The sequence below is a fragment of the Pimephales promelas genome, chromosome 21 (assembly GCF_988280905.1).
Source record: "Pimephales promelas chromosome 21, fPimPro1.hap1.1, whole genome shotgun sequence".
Taxonomy (NCBI): domain Eukaryota; kingdom Metazoa; phylum Chordata; class Actinopteri; order Cypriniformes; family Leuciscidae; genus Pimephales; species Pimephales promelas.
Window position 1 is genome coordinate 3,881,434 of NC_142789.1, and position 23,780 is coordinate 3,905,213.

At 37.9% G+C, this 23,780-nt stretch overlaps 3 protein-coding genes across 4 annotated transcripts; 1 reads left to right on the plus strand and 2 right to left on the minus strand.

The window, feature by feature from the left end:
• The first annotated feature begins 707 nt into the window (after nt 1-707).
• On the plus strand, nt 708-2,220 carry LOC120473472 (uncharacterized). Its single transcript, XM_039663373.2, has 3 exons — nt 708-779; nt 886-1,465; nt 2,096-2,220. Exons 1-2 carry the CDS (start codon nt 755-757, stop codon nt 1,446-1,448), a joined length of 588 nt encoding a protein of 195 aa, XP_039519307.2. The 5' UTR covers nt 708-754; the 3' UTR covers nt 1,449-1,465; nt 2,096-2,220.
• Nucleotides 2,221-2,931: 711 nt separating this feature from the next.
• ift52 (intraflagellar transport 52 homolog (Chlamydomonas)) lies at nt 2,932-12,208 on the minus strand. Of its 2 annotated transcripts, none has more exons than XM_039663231.2 (14): nt 12,114-12,208; nt 11,637-11,919; nt 10,063-10,150; nt 9,843-9,972; nt 9,299-9,374; nt 9,158-9,229; nt 8,703-8,829; nt 8,519-8,602; nt 7,456-7,524; nt 5,879-6,033; nt 5,006-5,093; nt 4,734-4,842; nt 4,494-4,639; nt 2,932-3,206 (listed from the first exon to the last, which is right to left on the minus strand). In XM_039663231.2, exons 2-14 carry the CDS (start codon nt 11,753-11,755, stop codon nt 3,162-3,164), a joined length of 1,308 nt encoding a protein of 435 aa, XP_039519165.2. In that variant the 5' UTR covers nt 11,756-11,919; nt 12,114-12,208; the 3' UTR covers nt 2,932-3,161. The 2 variants fall into 2 exon arrangements, with proteins under 2 accessions (XP_039519165.2, XP_039519166.2); XM_039663232.2 differs by having other exon boundaries at nt 11,637-11,756; nt 12,114-12,194.
• Nucleotides 12,209-13,321: 1,113 nt separating this feature from the next.
• srsf6b (serine and arginine rich splicing factor 6b) lies at nt 13,322-23,715 on the minus strand. The gene is made up of 6 exons (XM_039663247.2): nt 23,510-23,715; nt 20,935-21,107; nt 18,273-18,394; nt 17,179-17,381; nt 17,016-17,087; nt 13,322-14,394 (listed from the first exon to the last, which is right to left on the minus strand). Exons 1-6 carry the CDS (start codon nt 23,614-23,616, stop codon nt 13,959-13,961), a joined length of 1,113 nt encoding a protein of 370 aa, XP_039519181.2. The 5' UTR covers nt 23,617-23,715; the 3' UTR covers nt 13,322-13,958.
• Between the last annotated feature and the right edge of the window lie 65 nt (nt 23,716-23,780).

Consider the following 23,780-nt stretch of genomic DNA (forward strand, 5'->3'; position numbering starts at 1 on the left):
CGTCAAGGAACACACGCTGCGCGCGCAGCCACATGAGCACAGCACGTAGTGCGTGCGCGCTCGGAACACATGTACGCGCTTCTCTAAAAAATAAATAAATAAATAATATAATAATAATTGTTATGTTTGATGTCGTAAATCACACCAAAGCGATTTAATGTACTTTAAAATGACCAAAATGTGTCAGAAAAAAATCGACTGTTTTGTATTTGTTTTGAATGCATTCCCATTGTTAAAATCAATAATTTGTAAATATTTGTTTAATTGAAACATGCTAGAAAAGAGCAATTCCAACGATGGTTATATTCCTGATAGATTAGTAGGAAACAACTTTATTTAATTAACAATGTGTGGAGTAATCATAGACTGTAAAAAGGTAGTTCAAATTTCACGTTAAAGTTACTAATTTCTGTTTCTCATGACTGATCTCCCTTTTTTTTTCTTCTTTTTTTTTGTTTGTTTCATTATTACAATCAAATATTGCGTATGTGGCCGTGTTCAGAGAAAATATCTATTAAAAATAGTTTTAACTCACTCCGGCAAACGAAATTAGCTTTAATTATTACTAAAATCGGCATATAAATGTAACAAATTATTATAATAAATAATTATTACTTGAATAAATTTTAGTTCATTCTGCTGATCGAGGTCATGAGACTAAACGAGCCAATAGCAGGAGAACTAGTTAATGACCCAATCAAGGCGCAGCTATAAATGCAAGCTGAGTTTAGTTAATTAACACCACACTTTCCTAATGGATTCAGCACGGGATATACCTGGTAAAGTCCTAACGCATACACATTTTGATATTTAAATCAAATCTAACCATACTTTTACCAATAGTACGCTATATTCATGCATAACTAAACACTGCTTGTTTTGCAGAACTGACCAGGAGCTCTGAGGGCCCGTCGATGTCTGACTTTGACAGAGGGTTTTGCACAGACCAGAGTCTATCTTTATCAGTGGTTTCATCCGACGGGTTCCTGAGGCCGAGTAAAGGTGTTGTGCTGGAGTATTCAGAGCCCAACCCGTGTCTGAACTACTCCACGAGTCTTCTTTCACCTTTAGTTGCCCTGAAGAACACTCTGTCCCCAGGCAGCAGTCCAGCGCAAGGCAAGTCCTCCACACCCTATGAGAGGGTGAAGGTTCAGAAGCCGGTCCTGGGAAGCTCGCTGGACCTGTCCTGCGTCGACCTCACCGCCACACACCCCTCATGGGAAGTGTCCCTCGTGAAGGCTGTAGTCGACAGCCCTAAGTCATGTTTGGAGTCCACATGGAGTCCCATCAACCCCTCGGTGCCTTCTGAGCTCTCGCTGTGGGCCGGGCCTAATGTTTCAGGGGATCTTCAGCGCTCCTGGAGGGAAATGGTCTGGCAGGGATCGGGTCAAGCTCCTGCAATCCCAGATCTCAGAGAGGAACTGAGTTCATCCAACTTGGCCATTTGATGGATGCCCTGTTTTAGGTGTGTATGCATGTTAATCAGTGTTGGGGAAAGTTACTTTTAAAAGAAAAGCATATTTACTCCTGTACAGGAGATGCATGTTTAAACCTTACAGAAACAAAGGATACAGAAGCAAGTTCAACAGTCTTATTTCTAAATCTAATCGGAAGTCATTTTGTTCATATGTTTGAACTATAGCATTGAAGGTCCGCAGCAAAGACGTTGGTTAATAGTCAGATTAAATGCATAAAGTGTATTTGTGTAATATTAATAGGTTATTATAAAGGAAAAATGAGATTGCATTTTACTGTTTTTATTTATTTCGAGGAAGACTGAATGTGTCTGTGCAACTGAGATGAGTAAATGCATGTTCATTTAGTCTAGAACTAAAATAACCGTTTACACGCGCGCGCACACCTCACTTTATTTCTCTGAACATAGGGACAGGAGGGATGTTAGTCAATAAATGTGAATTTAACTATCGTTACTTATTTTAAAAAGTAACTTGTGTATTTTGTAACGTAATGTGTTACTTTAAAAAGTAATCTGATTACATAACTCGAGTTACTTGTAATGAGTTACCCCAGCTCTGATGCTAACAGTAATTATTGAAGTAATGAGGTTGTTCTAAACTTCTGCTTTGTTTTGCAGATGATGTGATGCTCCCTGTGGCACCTGTGATTTATGTAGATGTTTTTGTACTGAACATTTATTTATTTTGTTTTTCATTAAAGTGTTAATGTATTGTATTCACTATAAATGTGTGTTACAAATGATCTACTGAAGACTGATTGTATTAATTGGGGGTGAGTGAGCTTCACGCTCAAGTTTCTTATGAAGTATGGTCTTGTTTTCCAGTCTTACCTCAAGATGTACTGGGGAAAAAATTTACTAGATTAAATATTGATCTCTGAAGAAAAAAAAAAAATCTAAATGAGAGAATATCTGCCAGAAACCTGGTCCGAAAAATAAACTTGTTTAGTTAAATTATCCTGTAAGAAAACAAGATTATTTTTCTGATTTCACTGATGCAAAAACTAATTTAATTTTGCTCAGTGTTTCAGAAAACAGGAGTTAACATTTAAGCAGTTTTGCTTCTCAAGTAAATAATTTTTTTTTTTTTGGCCATTGATTTACAGTGACAGCAGTTTGGGTCCCTGAAAATGCAAACCTTTGAAAATGGGTTTTAAAGTGCAAGTTTCTGAAATCAATACTGCTGTCATCTCCATGTAAACTACAAAACGCATGACTTTGAGAAAAGTGGCATCATGCACATGCCTGTTATGCTTTCAGTCTAGGAGTGAAGTGTTTCTGGATCCCTATGAACGGGAACCGTTTAGAGACCTGAACAATGGGGAACTTCGGACCAGAACTGACAACCACTGAAACAAAGTCAATCTTTTGCCATAAGTCTCACATGCTTAATTTCTCAATCTTGAATATTGGATTTGGATGCTAATGTGTGTGTAAACAAATCTGTTCCAACATTAGAAAACAAAGCTCATATATTTATTGATGTATATGTAAAAATGTTACAAGAAAGCTTGTGAATTCTTTAAACCATAGGCTTGGAAAATTCTGATGAACCACATCTTGTAGTTTGAGTGTTTATATTGTGTGTATATATACACACATACACACACACACACACACACACACACGCTTCTCCAAATCAAGTACTTGCTCCAACACTCGGCAGCTCCACGGTCTGTCTGCTTCAATACATGTTGAATCTTGCTTCTGTGGTGTTGATATCATGCTCCTTGAGGAAAGAGAAAAAAGATGCAATCTTAAAGCCACATTAAAATCAAAATGGACAATTCTTGTTTTTTTTGTAATGGAATATTGCAGTATTTTATTATAAATTATTTATCAGTGCACATCATTGTTTTAAATTCATGCGTCTCAAAATATTAAATCAAAAAAACTCTTGTAGCATTGCATCTCTCCTCTTCTCTAAAGACGAGGGTGGGGCTATAACCTGTCACTCAAATGAGATCGACCAATAGCAAACCACAACCATCCAATCAATTCCCCACAGACAAAATCGAGCCCCGCCCACATTTGCTCTTGTTCCAGCAGCCGTTTCACTCGGATATAAGGCACAATAGGGAAGAAAAGACTAACGTGGCTTCAATTTCATGATGACTTGAAGATACTATTCACCCAAGTAAAGTAAATGTCATTCAAACCACAAACTATTTTACAAATAAAGAAATTTTGGGCAGAATGTCCAAGCTGCTCTTTTCCATAACTCCATCCATAAAGAACCAATAAAACATCACATAAATAACTTACAAGTAGTCCTTAAGGCTTTCGTGTAACATTATTTAATCTATGGTGATATTCTCTAGTATTTTAAATGAAATTTAAAGTCCCCTGGAGTCAATAATTTTACCACTTAAAAGTCATCTTTGTTCACCAAAATGACATATTTAAGCGTTTTTTTTTTGTTCGTGTTTTTTTTTATTTTTAGCCTTAAAAAAGCTTGCCTTAGTATGTGGGGTTCTATGAATATGCAAATGAGCCCCGTCTCATCTCTCTCAAGATCCACTGGTTGACGATCACGCGTTGATCTGATTGGTCACAAGATAATTTATGACGTCAGAAACACCAGCGATTTCAAACCGTGTTTTTGAGACTGTCTTTGGTTCACTGCAGTTTTAAGGAGAAAATACTCAGCAATGCTGTCGACTTAAACACCACAATAAAGCATATTAAAAACACCACATATACATATAAACAACATGGATTTTTACATATAAAACTGGATGGATTTTCACCACAGGCGGACTTTAAGATCTCAGGCTACTGTTTTTCTGAGCTTTGCAGTTTAAATCACCATCCACTTACATTGGGAAAAGTGGAAAAGTGGAAATGCTCGGGCATTTTGCCTATCCTTTCCTTTTTGTGGTTCACAGAAAAAAGAAAATCCTACAGGTTTGAAACATGTGGGTGCACAAATGACAATACCAATGGAATTTTAAATTAAAGGCTAAATGAATGGCTAAATAAATAAAATGGAAATGTTTATGTGTGTTTAACTTACTACATTGAGCTTCTTGAACTCCACCACCTGGAAGAAGACGTGCTCCAGTATGTGCTTGGCATCTCTTTTGTCCTTGTCCAACTTCCCTGTCACTCCTAAGATGTCTCCACATTTACGTACATAAAACTCAAGATCATCATCGGTACCTTAGAGAAGACAACGCAACCATTTACAAATCGCCGAGACAATGACAGGATTGCAAATCTTTCTGTGCATTCGGAGCCAATGGTGGAAACTCACATTTGTTTGAGAGCTGAGCCAGCCTAACTTTCTCAGAAGAAAAGGTCTCGTCAAGGTCAAAAAGGTCAAGCATGGGAGGGCGAAGGTCCCTAAACGCTGGCTGAAAGACCTGAGCACAAAACAACGTCTCAGTCAAACACAGATCATCTACACACACACTTTAAGGTACTTTCCTTAAAGTCAGGACTTCAAGGATTTGGAGTGTAAACATTTAGAGACAATAAAGTCAGTGGACAGTGTGTGGAGAGCGAATGCAATGAAGACAGACTCACGGCCGGTTGCAGGAGAGGAAGAGGAGTTTCAAACTGAGGTGTGATCAGCTGGAGAGCTTCATGTTTTACATTCAGCAGCTTGTAAGCACTAAAAATACAGACATTCATTAGTTATTAATATTTCAATGCATGTCTGATTGGCCAAGCATTAGTAATGCAATACAAAAACGCAACAATATGTATCATGGATAATCAGTCCCTCCAGGATTTCACGATTTTTTTTGTGTGATTTTTGCAATCAAAATGACTGATTTTGTGGTGGTAATTTCCAAAAAAATGTAAAAAAAAATTTGCGATTTATATATAACATTTACCATTATAGTATCATAATGGCAATATGTATTGTGTCTAAATGTATTGTGATTTCACCCCCCAAAAAATGAGTTTTAGTGTCAGTACTACTTTAAACTACTATATATAATGTTGAATATAATGTATAATAATGCAACAGGGAATATTTGTGTGTCCTGATAATGCCAAATGTCGGATGTTACCAGTAAAAAGTGTAAGACATTATTTTAATCTTCAGAATCATGAATATTGTTATTCTGGTGTCTCTATTGTCCTGTGCTTTGAGTTTCAGCACCAAGTCCAAGGCTATTCACTTACAAACACAATGTGACACCAAATTTTAATCAACAGTTCATTTTTTGTTAACATTTTGCCATGTGTCTTGGAGTATTGCAATAATATGGTATCTTGAGTATTGTATCGTATTGTGACTATCGTTACACTCCTAGTGAACACACAAACTCATGCCCTCGTGACATCGTTTTCAATAAACTGAAGCACACAAGAAGAGTTCAATGCATGAGTGTGTGTGTTTGTGTCAGAACACAACATGGAAGTGTCTTTAGGTAATGTGAATCTTACTCCAGGACAGAGGGAAGAGTGTTTGTGTGCAGCTTTAGCAGAGACATGTCAAACAGGGATGTGAAATCTCGCGGGTTCTCGTCTCCCTCCTGCAGACACACTCTCAGACGGTCAGACAGACTCCCTGTGTCCGGAAGCATCGTGTAGTCTGTGATCTGGGAAAATTAAAGGAAGATCGTCACCTCACAGTCCTGAAGCATGACCTGTGTGTCATGTAGTCAGGTCACATATTCAAGGGCAGAAACAGCACTAAATTGATCAAAAGTCACAGTAAAGACATTTAGAATGTTAGATTTCTATTTATAAATGCCTTTATGTAGAACTTTCGATTTAAAATGCATCACTGTTTCCACAAAAATATGAAGGTTTTTCAACATTGACAATCAGAAATGTTTCTTGAGCAGCAAATCATCATATACACTGATTTCACGCAGCCGTTATTTTGAAGTCGAAAGTGAGGCTCCGGTAGGAAAGAAAACCGGAAGTGCCGCCTTTAATTCATTAATAATTTTGCTTTTCGCCTTCAGAACTGTTTTAATTCTACGTGGCATTGATTCAACAAGGTGCCGAAAGCATTCTTTAGAAATGTTGGCCCACATTGATAGGATAGCATCTTGCAGTTGATGGAGATTTGTGGGATGCACATCCAGGGCACGAAGCTCCCGTTCCACCACATCCCAAAGATGCTCTATTGGGTTGAGATCTGGTGACTGTGGGGGCCATTTTAGTACAGTCAACTCATTGTCATGTTCAAGAAACCAATTTGAAATGATTGGAGCTTTGTGACATGGTGCATTATCCTGCTGGAAGTAGCCATCAGAGGATGGGGACATGGTGGCCATTAAGGGATGGACATGGTCAGAAACAATGCTCAGGTTTAAATGATGCCCAATTGGCACTAAGGGACCTAAAGTGTGCCAAGAAAACATCCCCACACCATTACACCACCACCACCAGCCTGCACAGTGGGAACACGGCATGATGGATCCATGTTCTCATTCTGTTTACGCCAAATTCTGACTCTACCATCTGAATGTCTCAACAGAAATCGAGACTCATCAGACCAGGCAACATTTTCCCAGTCTTCAACGGCCCAATTTTGGTGAGCTCTTGCAAATTGTCGCCTCTTTTTCCTATTTGTAGTGGAGATAAGTGGTGCCCGGTGGGGTCTTCTGCTGTTGTAGCCCCTTTGCTTCAAGGTTGTGTGTGTTGTGGCTTCACAAATGCTTTGCTCGGTTGTAACGAGTGGTAATTTGGTAACTCCTCTGACCTCAAACTTAAAATTGAGAACCTCTCGTGAAATCAGCGTGTTAAGACACTGAAGACTGGAGTAATGATGCTGCAAATTCAGCTTTGCATCACATGAATAAATTAAATGGTAGTGTAAATTAAAATAGAAAACAGTTCTTTTAAATTGTAATAATCTTCCACTGTTGTACTGTTTTTTTTTAAGCAAATAAATGCAGCCTTGGTGAGCAGAAGAGATGTCAAAAACATCAAATAAATCATAATGAGCCCAAACGTTTGAACAGTTGAGTATTGTAACCCAGATATGAAGGTAACCAAGTGACGCTCACCTCTGGGTCCTCTGCATCGATCTGGTTGAGAGGAATGCTATCAGTTGTAAGCCACTGGAAAACAACATCCTGCAACGTACGCATTAAAAAACAATACATTATAAACAATAGTCACAAAAGTAACTGAGTTTTTACATTTTATGAAGGACATGAGAGTGGTGCTTGCCCATGTAAAGATCACTAGCACAATCCTAGGTGTTAAATTGTTCAAGGTGTTCGCTATGTGTTTGCTAGGGTGTTCTCTCTGGTTAATCTGGTATCGTTTACCCGAAAGGACCATAAGGGCAATAACACACACAAAACAGAGTCAGCACACTCCCTCAAAACATTTACTGAGCTCATCTAACAATGTGTAATACATGTTTATAGGAGCAAATGTTTTTTTATAAATCTTCAGTTACGCACTTGTATTTGCGGTATTTCTGGATGTGCATGCTTTATATGTTTTTTAAAATAATAACACATCTTCTCTGTAAGGACTGGAATATACCACAAAACGTTTAATCTAAACAGATTTTCAAACACTTGCCGACTTTGTAAATGGTTACCAATACCTACTAAACAATTGAGAATAACACACTAACAGCCGTTCAGAATAAGCCCTTTTCGTGTGATAAATGACAACGATGTGTGTTCAAAATCATGTTTGAGATCTTCTGACTGGATGAATCATAGCTTGAAGCGACAAAACACTTGTGACTTTACAAAATCTGGCTCTGACTTTAAGTGACAAACTGTCCATAATGCAAATCGGGGCAAAAATCCGGAAAAACTTGTGTAGTGCATTCCAGCCTTGAGCCTCATGATTTGAGGGAGTTCAAATGTTAATTTGCCGCAAGGTCTTTTGTCCACTCGAGGAGTGGTGGCTCCTCAATCAGTTTTTCCAGTCTTACATCATCTATGACACAAACTGTGCAAGACAAGCTACTATACTGGTGAAAGTTCAGTGTGAGCAATAGCAAAACTACTAATTTGCAATTAATCACACTTTGAACAAACTCCTAACCCTACATTTTCACCATCGGTATCAGTGACATTTTGCAATAGCAAATGAATATCCTACCATGATTTTACTGTTCTCCTCCTTGTCCAGGTACTGGTCACTGAACATGTGACATGAGCCCAGAACTGCCAACTTGCCAGCATTCTAGACACAAACAGAGACATTGAAGCTCAAAATAAGGCCCAGTGAGTTGAACACAGGTATGACTGAGTCTGATCATCAGAATGACTGCACACACACACACCTTAGGCTGATGGAAGGCAAGAACAGGCCTGTTGAGTGGAAAACACACAGAGCCAGTGGACAGGACGGCCACCGCAGGCTTCATCACATTTAATGTGGCCCCATAAGGGTAAACGAAGGTAAGTGCCCTGTATAACCATCAAATAAAAGTCATTACACATTCTGACTTTAAAGTGCCCCTGTTATGCTTTTTGGGATATTATCTTTCATGGAGTGTGTAATAGAGTTGTTTGTGACTGTAAAAGATCTGCAAAGTTTCAAAGTGCAGATAAATGGAGTTTTTGTCTCCTGAAAGAACGAAGTGATTCTGAACCGAAATGAGTCGTCAGTATTTCCAGTCTCACTTCCTGCTGAATCTGCGTAGGTTTGTAACAGATTTGCATAATGCCAGTCTATGTTCTTCATCGGCTGCCGTGAACAACGTCTGACATAAACAGAACATCAGCTCAAGCTTACTGTGAATTATTCCCCGAACTTTCTTCATCAATCACCCCTGTTACCACTTTACCAGCGGCACGACTGATCTCCCTGGAAAAAAAAGAAGAAGATTAAAATCATTTAAACCCTGTAAAGACTGGTTAGTTTCAACACACAAACCTGTTCAGAACACCATTAGACACAAGGGCTTCTTTGGGATGGAAATATTTATAATAGACGTTCCTTATTACCGCATCTGCAAATCCAATACAAAAAAAGTATACATTTCAGAATAATATTTAAACTTGAACACACCTCTTCCCAGATTAAAAAAACAAAAAAAACAAAAAGATAATTCAAGATTTTAATGAGGCACAAAAAAAGAATGTCAAGATGGTGGAGGCACCATGACACCATATTAAAGAAAAATAACTAAACTAAAATATTTTTCAAAGCATAATGTCATGATAAATGTTCTGTATCTTGAGATCTTGACTTGAAAAATTGTTTTGAAAAAAATATATAGTTGTGTCTATGTAAATGTTTTTAATGTGCAAGGAAAATGTATTTTTTATACCACCTGACATTAAATAAAATTAATTAAATCATAACTTTTAAAATGGTGTAAATGTTTTTCAAAATATAACTACAATTAACATACACGTTTTGTTTTAGTTAATGAGACTATGATGTACAGGTGACATTAAAACCAAATCCCACTTACCATTGTTTATCATAATGCCAAACTCTTCCAGGAGGAAGTTGATATTAGTGTCATATTTCATTTCTCCTCCTTCTCCGAGCATCACCAGAAGACCTCCACCACTGTCCAGATACTGCTTGAGAACCTCCAGCTGAAACACACAGAAAACATACAGCACTTTCACAGCAAAGCTTCTGCTGGCATTAGCCTAAACTCGTCCATGTGAGCCTCATAGTCTTACCTCAGCAGCGGTGAACTTCTCTCGAGGGCCGGCAGTGATCCATAACTTCACTCCTTGGAGTTTCTCCAAGCTGAGCTCCTCTTTGATGCTGAGGAACATGTATAGTTTAGTATGGAAGCTTGTTTTCACCATGAAATAAGAGAAATAAAATCAATTCTGATTTTTTCTTTCTCTCACAATTGTGTTTATATCTTACAATTGCAAGTTATGAGCTTATAAATGTGTTTACATCTCACAATTCAGACTTTTCTTTCCTCAAAATCGCGAAATATAAACTGTACCATTTTTAGTTTACATTTCATAACTTTGACATTTTTCCTCGCAATTCTGAGTTACATCTCGCAATTCTGAGTTATATCTCGTAATTCTGAGTTATTATCTAGCAATTCTGAGTTATATTTTGTAATTCTGAGTTATATCTCGCAATTCTGAGTTATATCTCGTAATTCTCAGTTATATCTCGCAATTCTGATTTATATATCGCAATTCTGAGTTATATCTCGTAATTCTGAGTTATTATCTAGCAATTCTGAGTTATATCTCGTAATTCTCAGTTATATCTCGCAATTCTGAGTTAAATCTCGCAATTCTGAGTTAAATCTCGTAATTCTGAGTTATATCCCGCAATTCTGAGTTATATCTCGCAATTCTGAGTTATATCTCGTAATTCTGAGTTATATCTCGCAATTCTGAGTTATATCTCGTAATTCTGAGTTATTATCTAGCAATCCTAACTCCTGAGTGACATCTCGCAATTCTGAGTTACACCTTGTGATTCCGAGAATAGTTAGATCTCGTAATTCAGTTACATCTAGCAATTTTGAGTTACAAATTTTACAATTCTAACTTTATTTCTCAGAATTCTAACTTTATTTCACAATTCTAACTTTATTTTGCGAGTTAGATCTCGTAATTCTGAGTTACATCAAGCAATTTTTAGTTACATTCGCAATTCTGAGTTTAAACCTCACAATTCCAACTTTATATTTCAAAATTCTAACTTTATTTCATAATTCTAACTTTATATGTCACAATTCTAACTTTATTTCATAATTCTAAAGTTATATTTCACAATTCTAACTTTATTTCGCAAGTTTGATCTCGTAATTCTGAGTTACATCTAGCAATTTTGAGTTACATTCGCAACTGAGTTTTTACCTCACAATTCTAACTTTAGATTTCACAATTCTCTAACTTTATTTCTCACAATTCTAACTTTTTTCTCTTAATTTTGAGTTTACATCGCATTGAGTTTACATTACATCTTGCAATTCTAATCTCATAAATAGTCAGAATTGTGATTTTTTTTTTTTTTTTTTAGCAAAACAGGCTTCCATACTTCAGTAACATTGTTTTAGTCATGTAGAATGGTCTAAATGAATATGAAAAGTAAGACTTATCACCCCTTGGCTTGGCAAAAATGCTAGCTGGTCAAACTAGTTTATTAATCCAACAAAATGTCTGCATAATTCCTGTTTTGTGATATAAATAAATGGGCACATCACCAATGTAGAGAATAAACCTTCTTAACCCCTGTAAACATGTTTATATCTGAGCCATTTAAGAGATTTCACCTTTGAATCTTCCATTGTGCTCTTAATTTCTTCTGCAAGGACTTATATCCAGAGTTGGAGGTGAAGAGCTCTCGTTTGGATGCGTTGAAAACAACAATATTTCGTTGCTCTTTGTCCATGCTGGAATATGCACCACAATGTTTACAGATGGACAGATTACTGTCTCTAATACACAAAGCACGATGCTTTCGTCGCTGTTTTCCTCACAGGGTGATGTATTTAATATTTCAATACATTATCGCCTCATGACAACCCCGACGTTGAACGACAGCAACAGCAAAAACTGCAAAATATACATGATAAACTGTAAATTGTGCATTATGATGTCACCGTTATGAGCGGCTAAGCTAGCAAGCTAAAGCTATGTTCGCTAACTCGCTACACAACTGATTAAATCTTTTAAATAACAAGAGTCATAACGCTGTCATTGTACAAAATGTAAATGCTTCTAAAAAACGAAAAATGAATAAAAGTTACCACAGAATTCCCCAAAATGAGGTGGCCGTGAGCGATGCATTGTGGGTATTTATGGACAACACAAGCGTAACCAGGGGCGCTTCCTTCATAGCAACTGTGTTTGCGTAACGTTACTTGTGTAAAATAAAACAGGATATTTTTTTTCTTTTTTTAAAGTGACTAATTTCCTTCACACGAGAAAAGATCAGGCTTTTGTTAAATCGTAATTATAACATTTAAAACGGCGAAATAATGACATCTTAAATATATTATTAATATATTACAAAGTGACCTGATAGGAAGGGATGCCAATATATAAATTATTTCAAAATATAATTATTAATATAATATAAATATATGATATAATTATAATTCAACTTATACGGCTGCCTATAAAATATCGGCATGAAATATTGGAGTTATTTTATTTTAAATCTAGATTGGGAAAAATAGTCGGTCTAGAAAGAAGTCGAACAACTGTGACAATATTATTATTATTATTATTATTATTATTATTAATATGCGATCAAAGTTACTTTTGTTTATTGTTCGTTGTTTTTGTGTATATGTGTATCAGTTGATGTATGTTTTCACACACACATAACCTATATAGCCTATAGTTTTTCACAAACACTGACAGCACTAGTACTAATTTATTTATTAAATCAGTTGCAGAAACTCTAAATAACCAGTCTCTTTCAAAACTGCTCAATACATTGATTGCTGACATATATTACATAATATTCTCATTTCTATGCCATCTTTTTTTATTCCACAGTCTTAACTGTGTTCGACAAGCTGTAGGGATTTTAGCACAGGAAGGCAGTGATTCTTTGAATTAAGTTACCAACTATGGCCTAAGGCTCTACGGAGCTGTAATCTCTTAGACTACAGAAAACTGAGGAAAGTTTACTGAATGATTTACTGACTTACCCTGATTAAGTATGGCGAGACTCCTTCAGATGTCACATACAAGAAAAGTCACTTTCAAATTAAAAACAGAACCCGTACGTGAACTTCACTTCCAGTCTGTCCATATAGATGTGGGCGGAGAGGTGAAGAATTATTTTCACCCCAACTATGACAGTAGTAATAACATTCAAATAATATTTTGAGGTTAAAGACTGGACATGTCTCATACAAGCATGTGTATTTGCCATAATTACACCTCATGTGAACAAAAACGCTCTTATTTTGAGAAAGAAAAAAAAAAGGCAGCAACACTGGAAACCAATTAAATGTTTATTTAACTAAAACACTGGAAAATATCCAAAAATCCATTTAAAAATGAATCACAGAAATCACACTGCAAGTGATGCATTTAACTGTAAACAAAAATCCACAAAAACAATTCAAGATGAGCAAAAGCACAAACAGAAACAAAAAAGCTTCCAGGAGAGAGATAAAGAAAAAAAAAAGAAAATCAGCTCAGCAAGAGAGGACTTGATTACTATACAGTGAGGAAGCACAGCCGACGTCTCAACTATCACATCTCGTTGACTACACCACAAAAGGACAGTTGCAAAAGTAACTCCAGTTTATAACGCCTCTTCAAACCTCACGCTAAAGCAAAAACATCATAAGCATTTAAAGACGTCTCAAAGCAAAGCAAGTCGAATACAAACAATGGCCTGAGCAATGCTTACAAGCACAACTAATTACAAATTCTTATTTGACACGTCTCATGTAGGGGAGAAGAAAAAAAAACATCTGGTATGCAATTTTGTTTTCATGCAATGTTGAAAACGGCACGTTCATCAATACTACACAGGGCTCGGCCTTCTCAAGCATCGGGTGAATGTTCATAGGCTGTGAATGATCGATTAAACACTGAGCTGTGCATTAGATATTCCAATCAGCGAGACGCTAGTCTTGAGAGGCGGACCTAGAGCGGGAACGAGACTTCGATCGGGAGGGAGAGCGAGACGCAGAGCGCTTGCCGGGCGACTCCGAATGACGACGGCTGTCTTTAGGGGACGGTGAACGAGAGGTGGACTTGGCCCGGTCTCCGTTTCCGTTCTCCATCGGTGAAGCGGAGCGGCTTCGGGACTTCTTGCTCACGGACTTCTCCTTGGAGCGGCTTCTGGAATCTCTCTCCGACTTCGCCTTGGAGCGACTCTTGGAGCGGGATTTGCGCGCGTCAGAACGAGAGCGGGATTTCTGCGTACGCGAGCGGGACCGAGATTTCGACTTCCTGGAGCGGGACTTTGATGGGGATTTGGAGCGAGATTTTCTCCCAGACATGGAGCGGGATTTACGGCCGGATCTGGAACGGGAGCGGCGCTTGCTGCGGGACCTCGACCTGTGAACACAGTCAGAAGATTAGACCTGCAACTAACAATTATCGGGGTTAGAATTGATTAGTTGGCCGATTATTTCTTTGGTTAAATAGATTTAAAAGCCCAATTCTCTTTTCTTATATTGACAAAACACACTATTCCACATCCAGGCCAAAGCGGTCCTTCAAACATATTTGCAATGAAAACACTGTGGAAATATTTATGCTGTATGCAAAAGAGCTATAAAGCAAAATGACAGTTTAAATCATTACAATAAAAATGAAGATAATGAAGAATATAAAGAAAAAGAAACACAAACTCAGTGTTAACAGATAAGATGAACTGCAGGAACACATTCACTCTGGACAGAGTAACCCGTTACAGTCATTACTTTATCCTGTAAATGTTAGAAACGTCTATATTCAATTACACGCAGTAATCTCTGTACAATTACGACTTCCATGAATTATTAATACTTTAATGTTGACTGAACCAAAATTTAACGTCCAACAGATCTTTCAGCAAAATGAATATTTTTGCGCTGAATATTAATCGTCTTCCTCTGTAGCCATGTTTCCATCCACTTGTCAATCGAATTATCTGAAATTCGGTTAAAAAACTCATGCGGATAAAGCTGGTGAAAGTGTGTTTCCATCCAACTGCTTTAAAGCGAATAAAAACCTGTACGTAATGACGTCACATGCTGTTTTGCGATCAAATTGATAGCTATATCGAATTGATTTGAGACATTTTAAGGCGTTTCCATTTATTTTCGCACTGAATCGAACAACATTCAAGCAAAGTTTTGCGAACAAAGTTTTGTTAGACAAAACGGATCGCGCCATCTAACGTTACCAAAAAATGATCAATATTTCACAAGTTGAAGCCTAATAATGCTTATGTGCCAGCTGATAGCGACATATGAATGGGATAATGTATGCGAGGCGGTTGTTGAAGGGGTTGTATTCGCTATAACAACCGCCTCGCTATATATTATCCTACTTATTACATATAAATCAACCAAATAAATAAATAATTGACACAAAATATTGACTTAAAAACGAGTTTATTGATTTAAAAACGAGTATTGCTTCTGCTAAAGAAAATAGTCTGTTCCGTCTCTGAACTGCGTCCATGGCAACGGTGTGTTATACTAGCAGCGCCGCAGTCTGTTAACTAGAAATAACAAACCACATTCTACATTAGAATTCAACCAAGCCACGTAAAAACAAGCAAAACTAACCTAAGAAAACAGCGACGCTATAAACACTGCTATGATGATGACGATGCACGTATGCCCGACGACAGCGGAGGTGACTGTGGTGTGGGAACGACAGCACTCCATCAGTTCTGGGAGATCGTGGTTCACGGAAACCCTTTGGTTGAAGCATCTTTTTGCTTTGTCCACTTACATCTGTCTTTGTTGACATCCGCCATGTGTGCGCAAACAGACTGGCCGGAAATGAACTCGTCTTCTGACGTGTTGCAACCATAAAAGGGCATAAAACTTAATCGCAATTCATTATTTATTCGGCAAATAACGTTTCCATCAGCTTTTATCGCATTAGCCGTATATCGATCAAGAGAAAATTCGATGAGACCGAACGCATTTCATTTGAGTCGAATTTTATGAAATTTCATTGAATTTTACTGTTTCCATAAGGCATTTTTCATTCGATATCACTTAATTCGGATAAAAACGTGTCGATGGAAACATGGCTTGGTATGCGTCTGTTTAAAGTCTAACCCAGACAGTCAGGACGACCCTTCATGCAAAATGGAAATAGTCCCATGAATTTGAAACACTTACAGGTAAGGATATAAACAAAATTGAGAGTTTTGCGCTATGGAAACATCTCAAAAATTTAACAGATCTGACAAAGCAGCTGAAGGGCAAGCCATGCTGAACATTATGCTTATACATTAGCTTGAAGCTTATATTCAAGAAGTCTCATGTTTTGGGCAGCTTGGATAACACACACAGCTCACTCTGTTTAAAACACTAGTTTTAGACGCATTGTTGATAGAAATGCTTTATTCAGGCAGGAAATTTGACACGACTGGCGAAAGTTTTCTGCGCATGGTGGCCAGACGCAACTAGCATACTTTCCGGACTACAAGTCACACTTTTTTTTCATAGTTTGGCTGGTCCTGCGACTTTTATATCAAAATTAATTCAGACTGAGATGAACCAAGATAAAACATTAGCGTCTCCAGCCGCGAGAGGGCGCTCTAGTAGGCAGAGTTTTTCAGAAGCGACACAGAGGATGAAGAACTCAATGGATTCAGTGATGTGGATCTTAGAATTCTTAGAGTTGAATAACATTAACATAACGGACACCTATTCAGCCTGTTGTTCTGTGTGCTGTTGTGTAGTTGAATAACTTGCCTTTCCAGATTAAATGTCTGTTCTTGGTCTTGGATTTTGGGAAATAAATAAATGTGACGTATGTTTTTTCCTCTTTATGAAGCATTTTTTGACTGATGCGACTTACACTCCGGAGCATATGGTAATCGTTAATGACATTAGTTGTCGACGACTTTCATTATCATCTATTATTGTTTTTATCAATTCGTTGTTGCAGCCCTAAGATTGCAGAAAAGCAATCAGAGTCACTTTTTCACCGCGTGCCTTAGATCTTACCGAGATCTGGAGCGGGAATGGCTTGGCGAACTCCTGCGGCTCCGGCTGCGAGAACGGCGTCTGCTACGAGACCTGGAAAATATGGTTTGATTCAAGAAATCAACAAAAGACATTTTTCAAACACACAAGTAAATGACATGAAGCTAAAAACTGAAGGCCTGACCTTGACCTGCTCCCCGAGTAGGAGCGCCGGCGTCTAGGCTTGTCCTCCACCAGACGGATTTTTCTTCCGTTAATATCAGTGCCATCCAACTTGTCAATGGCTCTCTTCATATCAGAGTGGGAGCGAAACTCGATCACGCCCTCATTGGTGCGTTCTTTGTGGGCGTCGGCATAGGTCACCTCTCCAGCTTGACGCATGAAGTCCTATAGTGAACAACAAACTCCTCAACTACTGATACAAAGGTTTCCTAAAGTCACTTAGTGTCAGAATTACAGTAATGACCATAAATGAAGAAAATATATAAACGTAAGGGCTATCAACTGAATTAAACTGCACATGCTAAATAAAAAGAAAACCCTTGTGGAAAGCGTGCTCAATTGTATTGAATGTACCTAATTTTAAACGCATATTTATGAAAAATAAATAAAATGTACTTGGAGATAATGAAATTAAAAACACTTAAGTGCTCTTAAAGCAAATAAACTCATTTTAAAGAGCGCTTTATAACGTACTCAAGTAATTCGATATTTTAAATCATTGTTTTAATATTTTGTTGCGACTAAAATAAATACTTGACTTCTAAAGCACATGTAAAAGGCTTGATTCTAATTTTAACTGTAGTGTGATTCAATATTACAGTTAAAGGGGTTATATGATGCTTTTTTAATGGTTTCCCTTTTCCTTTAGTGTTTAAGTATTTGTGCAAGAATATGATCTGAATTATGAATTTACAAAACTCATTCTCCCAAATGGATTTATTCCACCCAACAGAAGCTCGCCTCAATCACAGTCCAAATATTATTTCCTCAAATTATTTCCATGTCATAATATAAATTATTAGCATAAAGCCAGACAAACACATAAGCAAATAAAGATGAGGCTTTAACAGTTAATTATTTTTAACTTTATTAACAGATTAGGTGACTTTTCAGGAGGGGCTTTGTAGGAATCAGAGCATTACTGACAAACTGGGAATAATGTTAATGAAATGATTAACATTAAAACATAATTAAAGCGTATAGAAGAAAACCTCACTGGTATTTGAATCAGTTACTTGAAAACGGTTCCTAAGAGGATAGCATAGGATTGCTTACCTTGAGGTCCTGCCAGCTGCAGCGACTGGACAGGTTCTCCACTATCAGACGGTACTCCGTGCGAACCGGAGGTCCATATTTGTCTCTTCCGCTTCGGCTCCGGCTGCTATAACCACTACTGCCTTCAGACAAAAGCCAAAAGACAGCAGACAATCAGAACTGAATTAGACCCAATGCAAAGGGCGCACACAAGGCAACCTCTTCAGACATCAAACTGCATAAAGCATGATGTTGAGGAAAGTCTTCCTAGCCCACCCCATTGAATAGTCACACCCAAATAAACGGACCTCAGCACCACATAGTTCTGAAGGGAACGCTTACTGTAGGATTATTAAAAACAAACAAAATAAATCTTCTCTGACCGCACTGGATTTGTTCAATCAGTCCTTCTGAAAGGGCCAAAGGTCGCATTGCTGGTCTTCACCCAACAGCTCAAGAACAGCAATGCTCTGAACATGAATACCACTCCAGCGACACAAGGGCGGCACAGGTTTTAACGTGAGCCCCAATTTTAAAGACAGCAAACGAGTACTTGATACCCTCACAGGGCTCCAGACTAACATTAGGGAGAGCAGTAGCAGCGGTGCCACTAAGATCTACAGATGGTGACGCCAGGGGGGATTGTTACTCATAAAAGCTATTTAATTAAAAACTTACTATTGCTTTGCATTACCGAGTCCAGTTACTAGTAGTATTACTCGTTTATTTGTTGGAAATGTTAAAGCAATGAGTTGAGATGCAGATAAAATTAACTTTACTACACCCCAAGTTTTACAGGGAGATATTTAAGTGTACCATTGTTTCTATAGCATCACAATGAACTGACATCAGCTTCAGTGACTATAAAATGAGCGCTCTTTACTTGGTGTAATTCTTCGCAACTTGTGTAAGTGATTGACCAAAAGTGGAGATAGAATCTTATAATTCCAAGCTCACGATCTACTGTTTATACTGGTAATTTCATGTCTTTTTATTTTTAAACATAAGCGTTTGTTTGACATGTGTTAGTTTTCCTACATCTTAACTTTTAGTTTTACAAATGGGGGCAAATCTTTGATAGATGAACAAAATGTTTTGGTCACTACATTTAAACTGGATAGTGTGTGGAGCTTTGAAGTGCTGGGAAAAGTGTGAAGCACTTGAAAGTCCTTGCATTTCTCTCAAAAGGTTGTGCAAACCCTGAAATGAATAATGTAAAAACATTTGACTATTTCTGCCACAATACCATGATTACAGTTAGATTTACCACAATAAATCCAAGGTGAATGTTGGTGATTTGTGGAGGGAAAAGCCTTCTAACTTGGCACAATGTCAGCGCTGTTTGATCTGATATCTTTTGGTTTATAACAGAATTCTGCACTGAATTTAAGTGTTTCTCACTAGTTCTCACAGCAATGTTATTAATTTGACTGCGAATTAAAATGATTTCTCACTAGATCTCCCAGCTAACGGGTGTTGTGGGATCAGGATCGGCCCTCGACTGAATCTGTTCTGAGCTTCTCAACCGAGTAGTGGGGTTTTGCTTCCGCTTTCGTTTGACAGAAACGGCAGCTTTTGAGTTGGGGAACGTGGCGGCCGCACCAGTGAGACCTCTATCAAAATGTAGTCGCACCGGCAGGAAAAAATGGTCAAACCATTCGGCTGCAGTCTGGAGCCCTGCCCTCATGAAAACAAACAAGTAAAATTACAAAAAAATTTTTTTTTAAATAAATAACCAAGACTACTTACATTAGATGCTGACGTTACCTGTCTACTGACAGAACAGCGACAGCAAAAGACACATAGCAAGGGAAGCCCATTGCTCTTTTTAATAAAAAAAAGAAAATAATAAATAAAAGGAAAAACTAGCGGGTAGCTACATAAATTTGTTTAACCTGACCAATATTTCGTTCAACATAAAAACCAATGGGTTTCCTCACCATCACCCTGGTCTATTGGCAAAAGGCAGCTGTCATCATGGCTTCCGGTTAGGTCAGCCAAGGGTCAAAGGGCAAAGGTCACACACACATTGTAAGGTGAAAGCCAAGGCCAAACGGGACAGGCAGTCATCTTAGCCTCAATGGACTCGGACTCAGCCCGCACCGGACTCTTTTAAATTGAAACATCAAGGACTTTTGTTAATGTTGAATTCAGATGTAAACACAAAATCGCATCGTCACACGTCATACTGTTTACATGCCAGTGAGGCTTCAGGTTCTGGCACAAAACAAATAAAACAATCTCATTACTAAATCTATTAGCTAGAATAGATTTAGAGTTGGACCAATACAAAGTGGAAACAGCCCATCATCTGACATGTAAACATTTTTAGTCCCTAAATTTAAGTTATACTGCACATTCTCATGACCTTTGGCATTTAAAAAAAATGGGCCAAAACTACAAAAGCATCTTTTAAGGGAATCCCCCTTTTTTTTTTTTTAAACTCATATTTCAGGACCATCTGCATTAAAGAGAACATAAGATATCCCAGAAGCCTTCGATCTGGACCACAGGAACTGCAGACTTCAGAGAAATGTAGTTAGTCACTGGATGCAGGTGCAAATGCCCTCCACTGGAAATTAAAACAGTTAGGCTATTATTCACCTCCACTGTTTCCTCGTGCCTGAGGGGGAAGATAAAAAGAGAACAGGTTTGTCGAGATGATGAATGAGAGTGTACTTACTGCGGCCACCGCCCCCATAACCCCCACCGCCACCGCCACCGTAGCCATCTCGGTCTCGCCGCGGTCCTCTCGCGTGCTCCACGATCACACGCTCGCCGCACAGATCTTTACCGTTCAGCTCGTACACGGCATCATCCGCGTCGCGGTTGTCTTCAAACTCCACGAACCCATACCTGAAAAAACGATAAATCACACTTGGGTTTAAACAAAACGTTGGGTTTTTTTGTGATTCTTTAGTTATTAAACAATTTATGCGTGTTACTGTGTGTGACACCTCAATTTCCATTTGTGTTTTGAGTGATCTGAACCATTATTTCCACAATTTTCAAACAATTTATGAAGCAGACATCCAATTCAGAAGTAGTATGGGAAGTTTGGCAGATTTCGATATGAATTCTACAACTAAGAAATGCATACAAAGAACACGCATGTGCGTTACAGCTTCCTGCCACATCACAAATGGTGAATTTATTATTTTTTCTTTATATTTAAAACATTTTCAGACCTTTTTTTCTAAAACAAATGAATGGATGCAATCAATTTGAACTCTTGGCATGCAAACAATCTGAGGTTTCTACCTTTTTTTCATGTTCATCACTGTATCAAAATAAAGGTCTGAACACGCCTTAGGAGTATAAAAATATTCCTTTTGCAAACTGATAAATTGCGGCTCTGTCATTTATTTTGAAAATCAGTCACCAAATATGGAAACTAGAGATTGTAAGCTTTCAAATGATTTATTAAAATGATTTGTCAATATAACTTAAGGTCTTTTCTAAGAAATTATTGTTTTAAAAATATAATGGCAACAGGTGGGACGGTGAGAGTAAATGCGTGTAAAAAAAGAAAACAAAATACGTTTAAATTGTTTTAAAAGACAATTTAAATTGTTTTAAAAGACTTAAATTGTCAGGGAAGGTGCCACTCTGATCTCAAAGGTTGATCCATAACCATGGTCAAACCACAGAAAACACTTGATGCTCTCTACGTTTGAGTCGTGAGTGTGGGACTTGAAGATTACTGATCTAAATCCAACAGGAAACATGTTTGCGCGGTGTGAATTGGCCTTAAAGTGAGGTACATACTTTTTAATTGCTAAAAAAACAAACATGATATTATCGTTGATGATATCACACACCCCTATTGACAGCAATAAAACTTAGTAATAAACTGCGTTCTCATGAGTCATGCATGTAAGGGTGCTGAACAGTGAACACTGTTACAGGAAACTCTAGAGTAGTAATAAGCAGAACGTGCAAGTGGTCCATTCTTATTTTTTTATGGCATTATGCAGTATTTTATCAATGATTTATCTGTATTTTTACTCATTCTATGGTCAAAATAACTTCCCCTCCCTCTTGCAGCAACATCCATTTTCTTCCCCGATGACGTGTTTACTGGCGCAAGGGCGGGGCTACCTGTTACGCATCCACCAATAAGCAAACAACCAAAGCCACTTTCAGGCTACAGAATCGGATATCCCTCACCGTCACAATAGGGCAGAAAAGACTAGGAAAAAAATTCAGATTCAGGCTCACTTTAAGTGGACAATAGAGTAGAGAGTACCATCAACCGATGTCCACAAAAAGGCAATGTTAGGAATCGATGGAAAACGGCTTTACAACAGTATACGACTAACGTGAACCATTTAAAAACAAGTGTGAAGAAATGAGTGCAACTGTCAGGTTACGGATGTAAAGATTTCATACATTTTCTCCATGAGGAAATTTATTTTGAACTGTATTATAAACGGGGTCGTATTATGTATAAACGTATTATGGCATATGCTTTTGCGGTCTTGATTTCAACTAACTTAATTAAAATAATTCTGCTTGAAAAATGGTGAAACACTAACGTTACACCAGGACAGGGGACAAGTAGCTAACTTACCCAAAGACTTCGTCAAAATGGCTTTTGAAAACGTATTCTATATATTCTGTAGATTACACATTTTGTTTAATACAATTTAAATAGCTTCAAGCTGCTCTTTGTCAACACAAGGCCAAAAACGACCGCCATATTGGCCCGAATGCATAGAACATTGTGATCATTCAGGGCCCATGTTACATAATGACAAAACAGTGTGAGAATCATATTGATATGGTTCTCCAAAAGCACGGCCTTTTTAATTAGCATTTATAAATACAAAAGCTAAGTGTGGGAGAACTAATGCGAGCGACACACAAACAACGGCGCACAGCAGTAACGTTATCAATCCAGGTCATCAGCACCATTGCATTTGTTCACTCTACATACTAACTTCAGTTGATATTTTCGTTCATATGCGATCATTTACTCGAAGCACAATGTAAAATCGTATATTCTTTTATTATCTGCTGTTTAAAAGTGGTTCACGCGCTGAGGACAACAAATGTCCGCCATTTTAAGCACGCGGTGAGAGCCGCTGTCATACGGATAAAACCAAGAAGACGCCACATTAAGCATTTAAATTTTCACTTAAATTCAATATCGCAAGCATTACGAGGCATTTAATGTCCATAAATTCATTGAAGATATAAAGTTGGTCTCGCTAAGAGGCCATTGTATGGCCGCGGCGCGCTCCACAAAAACTTACCCGTTCTTCAGATCTATCTCCAAAAGCTTCCCGTACCCGCTGAAAAACCTCTGTATGTCTTTCTCCCGGACATGATAGCTCAGCCTGCCGACGTACACTCGGGGCATGGTTAATGTTGAGTAAATACCAAACGAACGAAACCCTGTAGCTTTATTCGCTACCGTTCTCTTCGGAATGGCCACCTAGCAGATTACTGACGTCACTTCCGGCGTCTCCTCGCGCATGTTTTTTTTGCTTTACGCTAGAGACCATAGACATTATATTTATTATG

Bases quoted from the DNA above. Each gene is read 5' to 3' on its own strand.
- LOC120473472 (XM_039663373.2), top strand. From the start codon at position 755: ATGGATTCAGCACGGGATATACCTG. The intron at 780-885 runs GTAAAGTCCTAA...CTTGTTTTGCAG, and splicing joins TTCAGCACGGGATATACCTG to AACTGACCAGGAGCTCTGAG.
- ift52 (XM_039663231.2), bottom strand. From the start codon at position 11,755: ATGGACAAAGAGCAACGAAATATTGTTGTTTTCAACGCATCCAAACGA. The intron at 10,151-11,636 runs GTGAAATCTCTT...CATGTTCCTCAG, and splicing joins GCACAATGGAAGATTCAAAG to CATCAAAGAGGAGCTCAGCT. The intron at 9,375-9,842 runs GTAAGTGGGATT...TTGGATTTGCAG, and splicing joins TGGCATTATGATAAACAATG to ATGCGGTAATAAGGAACGTC.
- srsf6b (XM_039663247.2), bottom strand. From the start codon at position 23,616: ATGCCCCGAGTGTACGTCGGCAGGCTGAGCTATCATGTCCGGGAGAAA. The intron at 21,108-23,509 runs GTAAGTTTTTGT...TCGTTTTTTCAG, and splicing joins GAGATAGATCTGAAGAACGG to GTATGGGTTCGTGGAGTTTG. The intron at 18,395-20,934 runs GTAAGTACACTC...TTTTGTCTGAAG, and splicing joins TTATGGGGGCGGTGGCCGCA to GCAGTAGTGGTTATAGCAGC.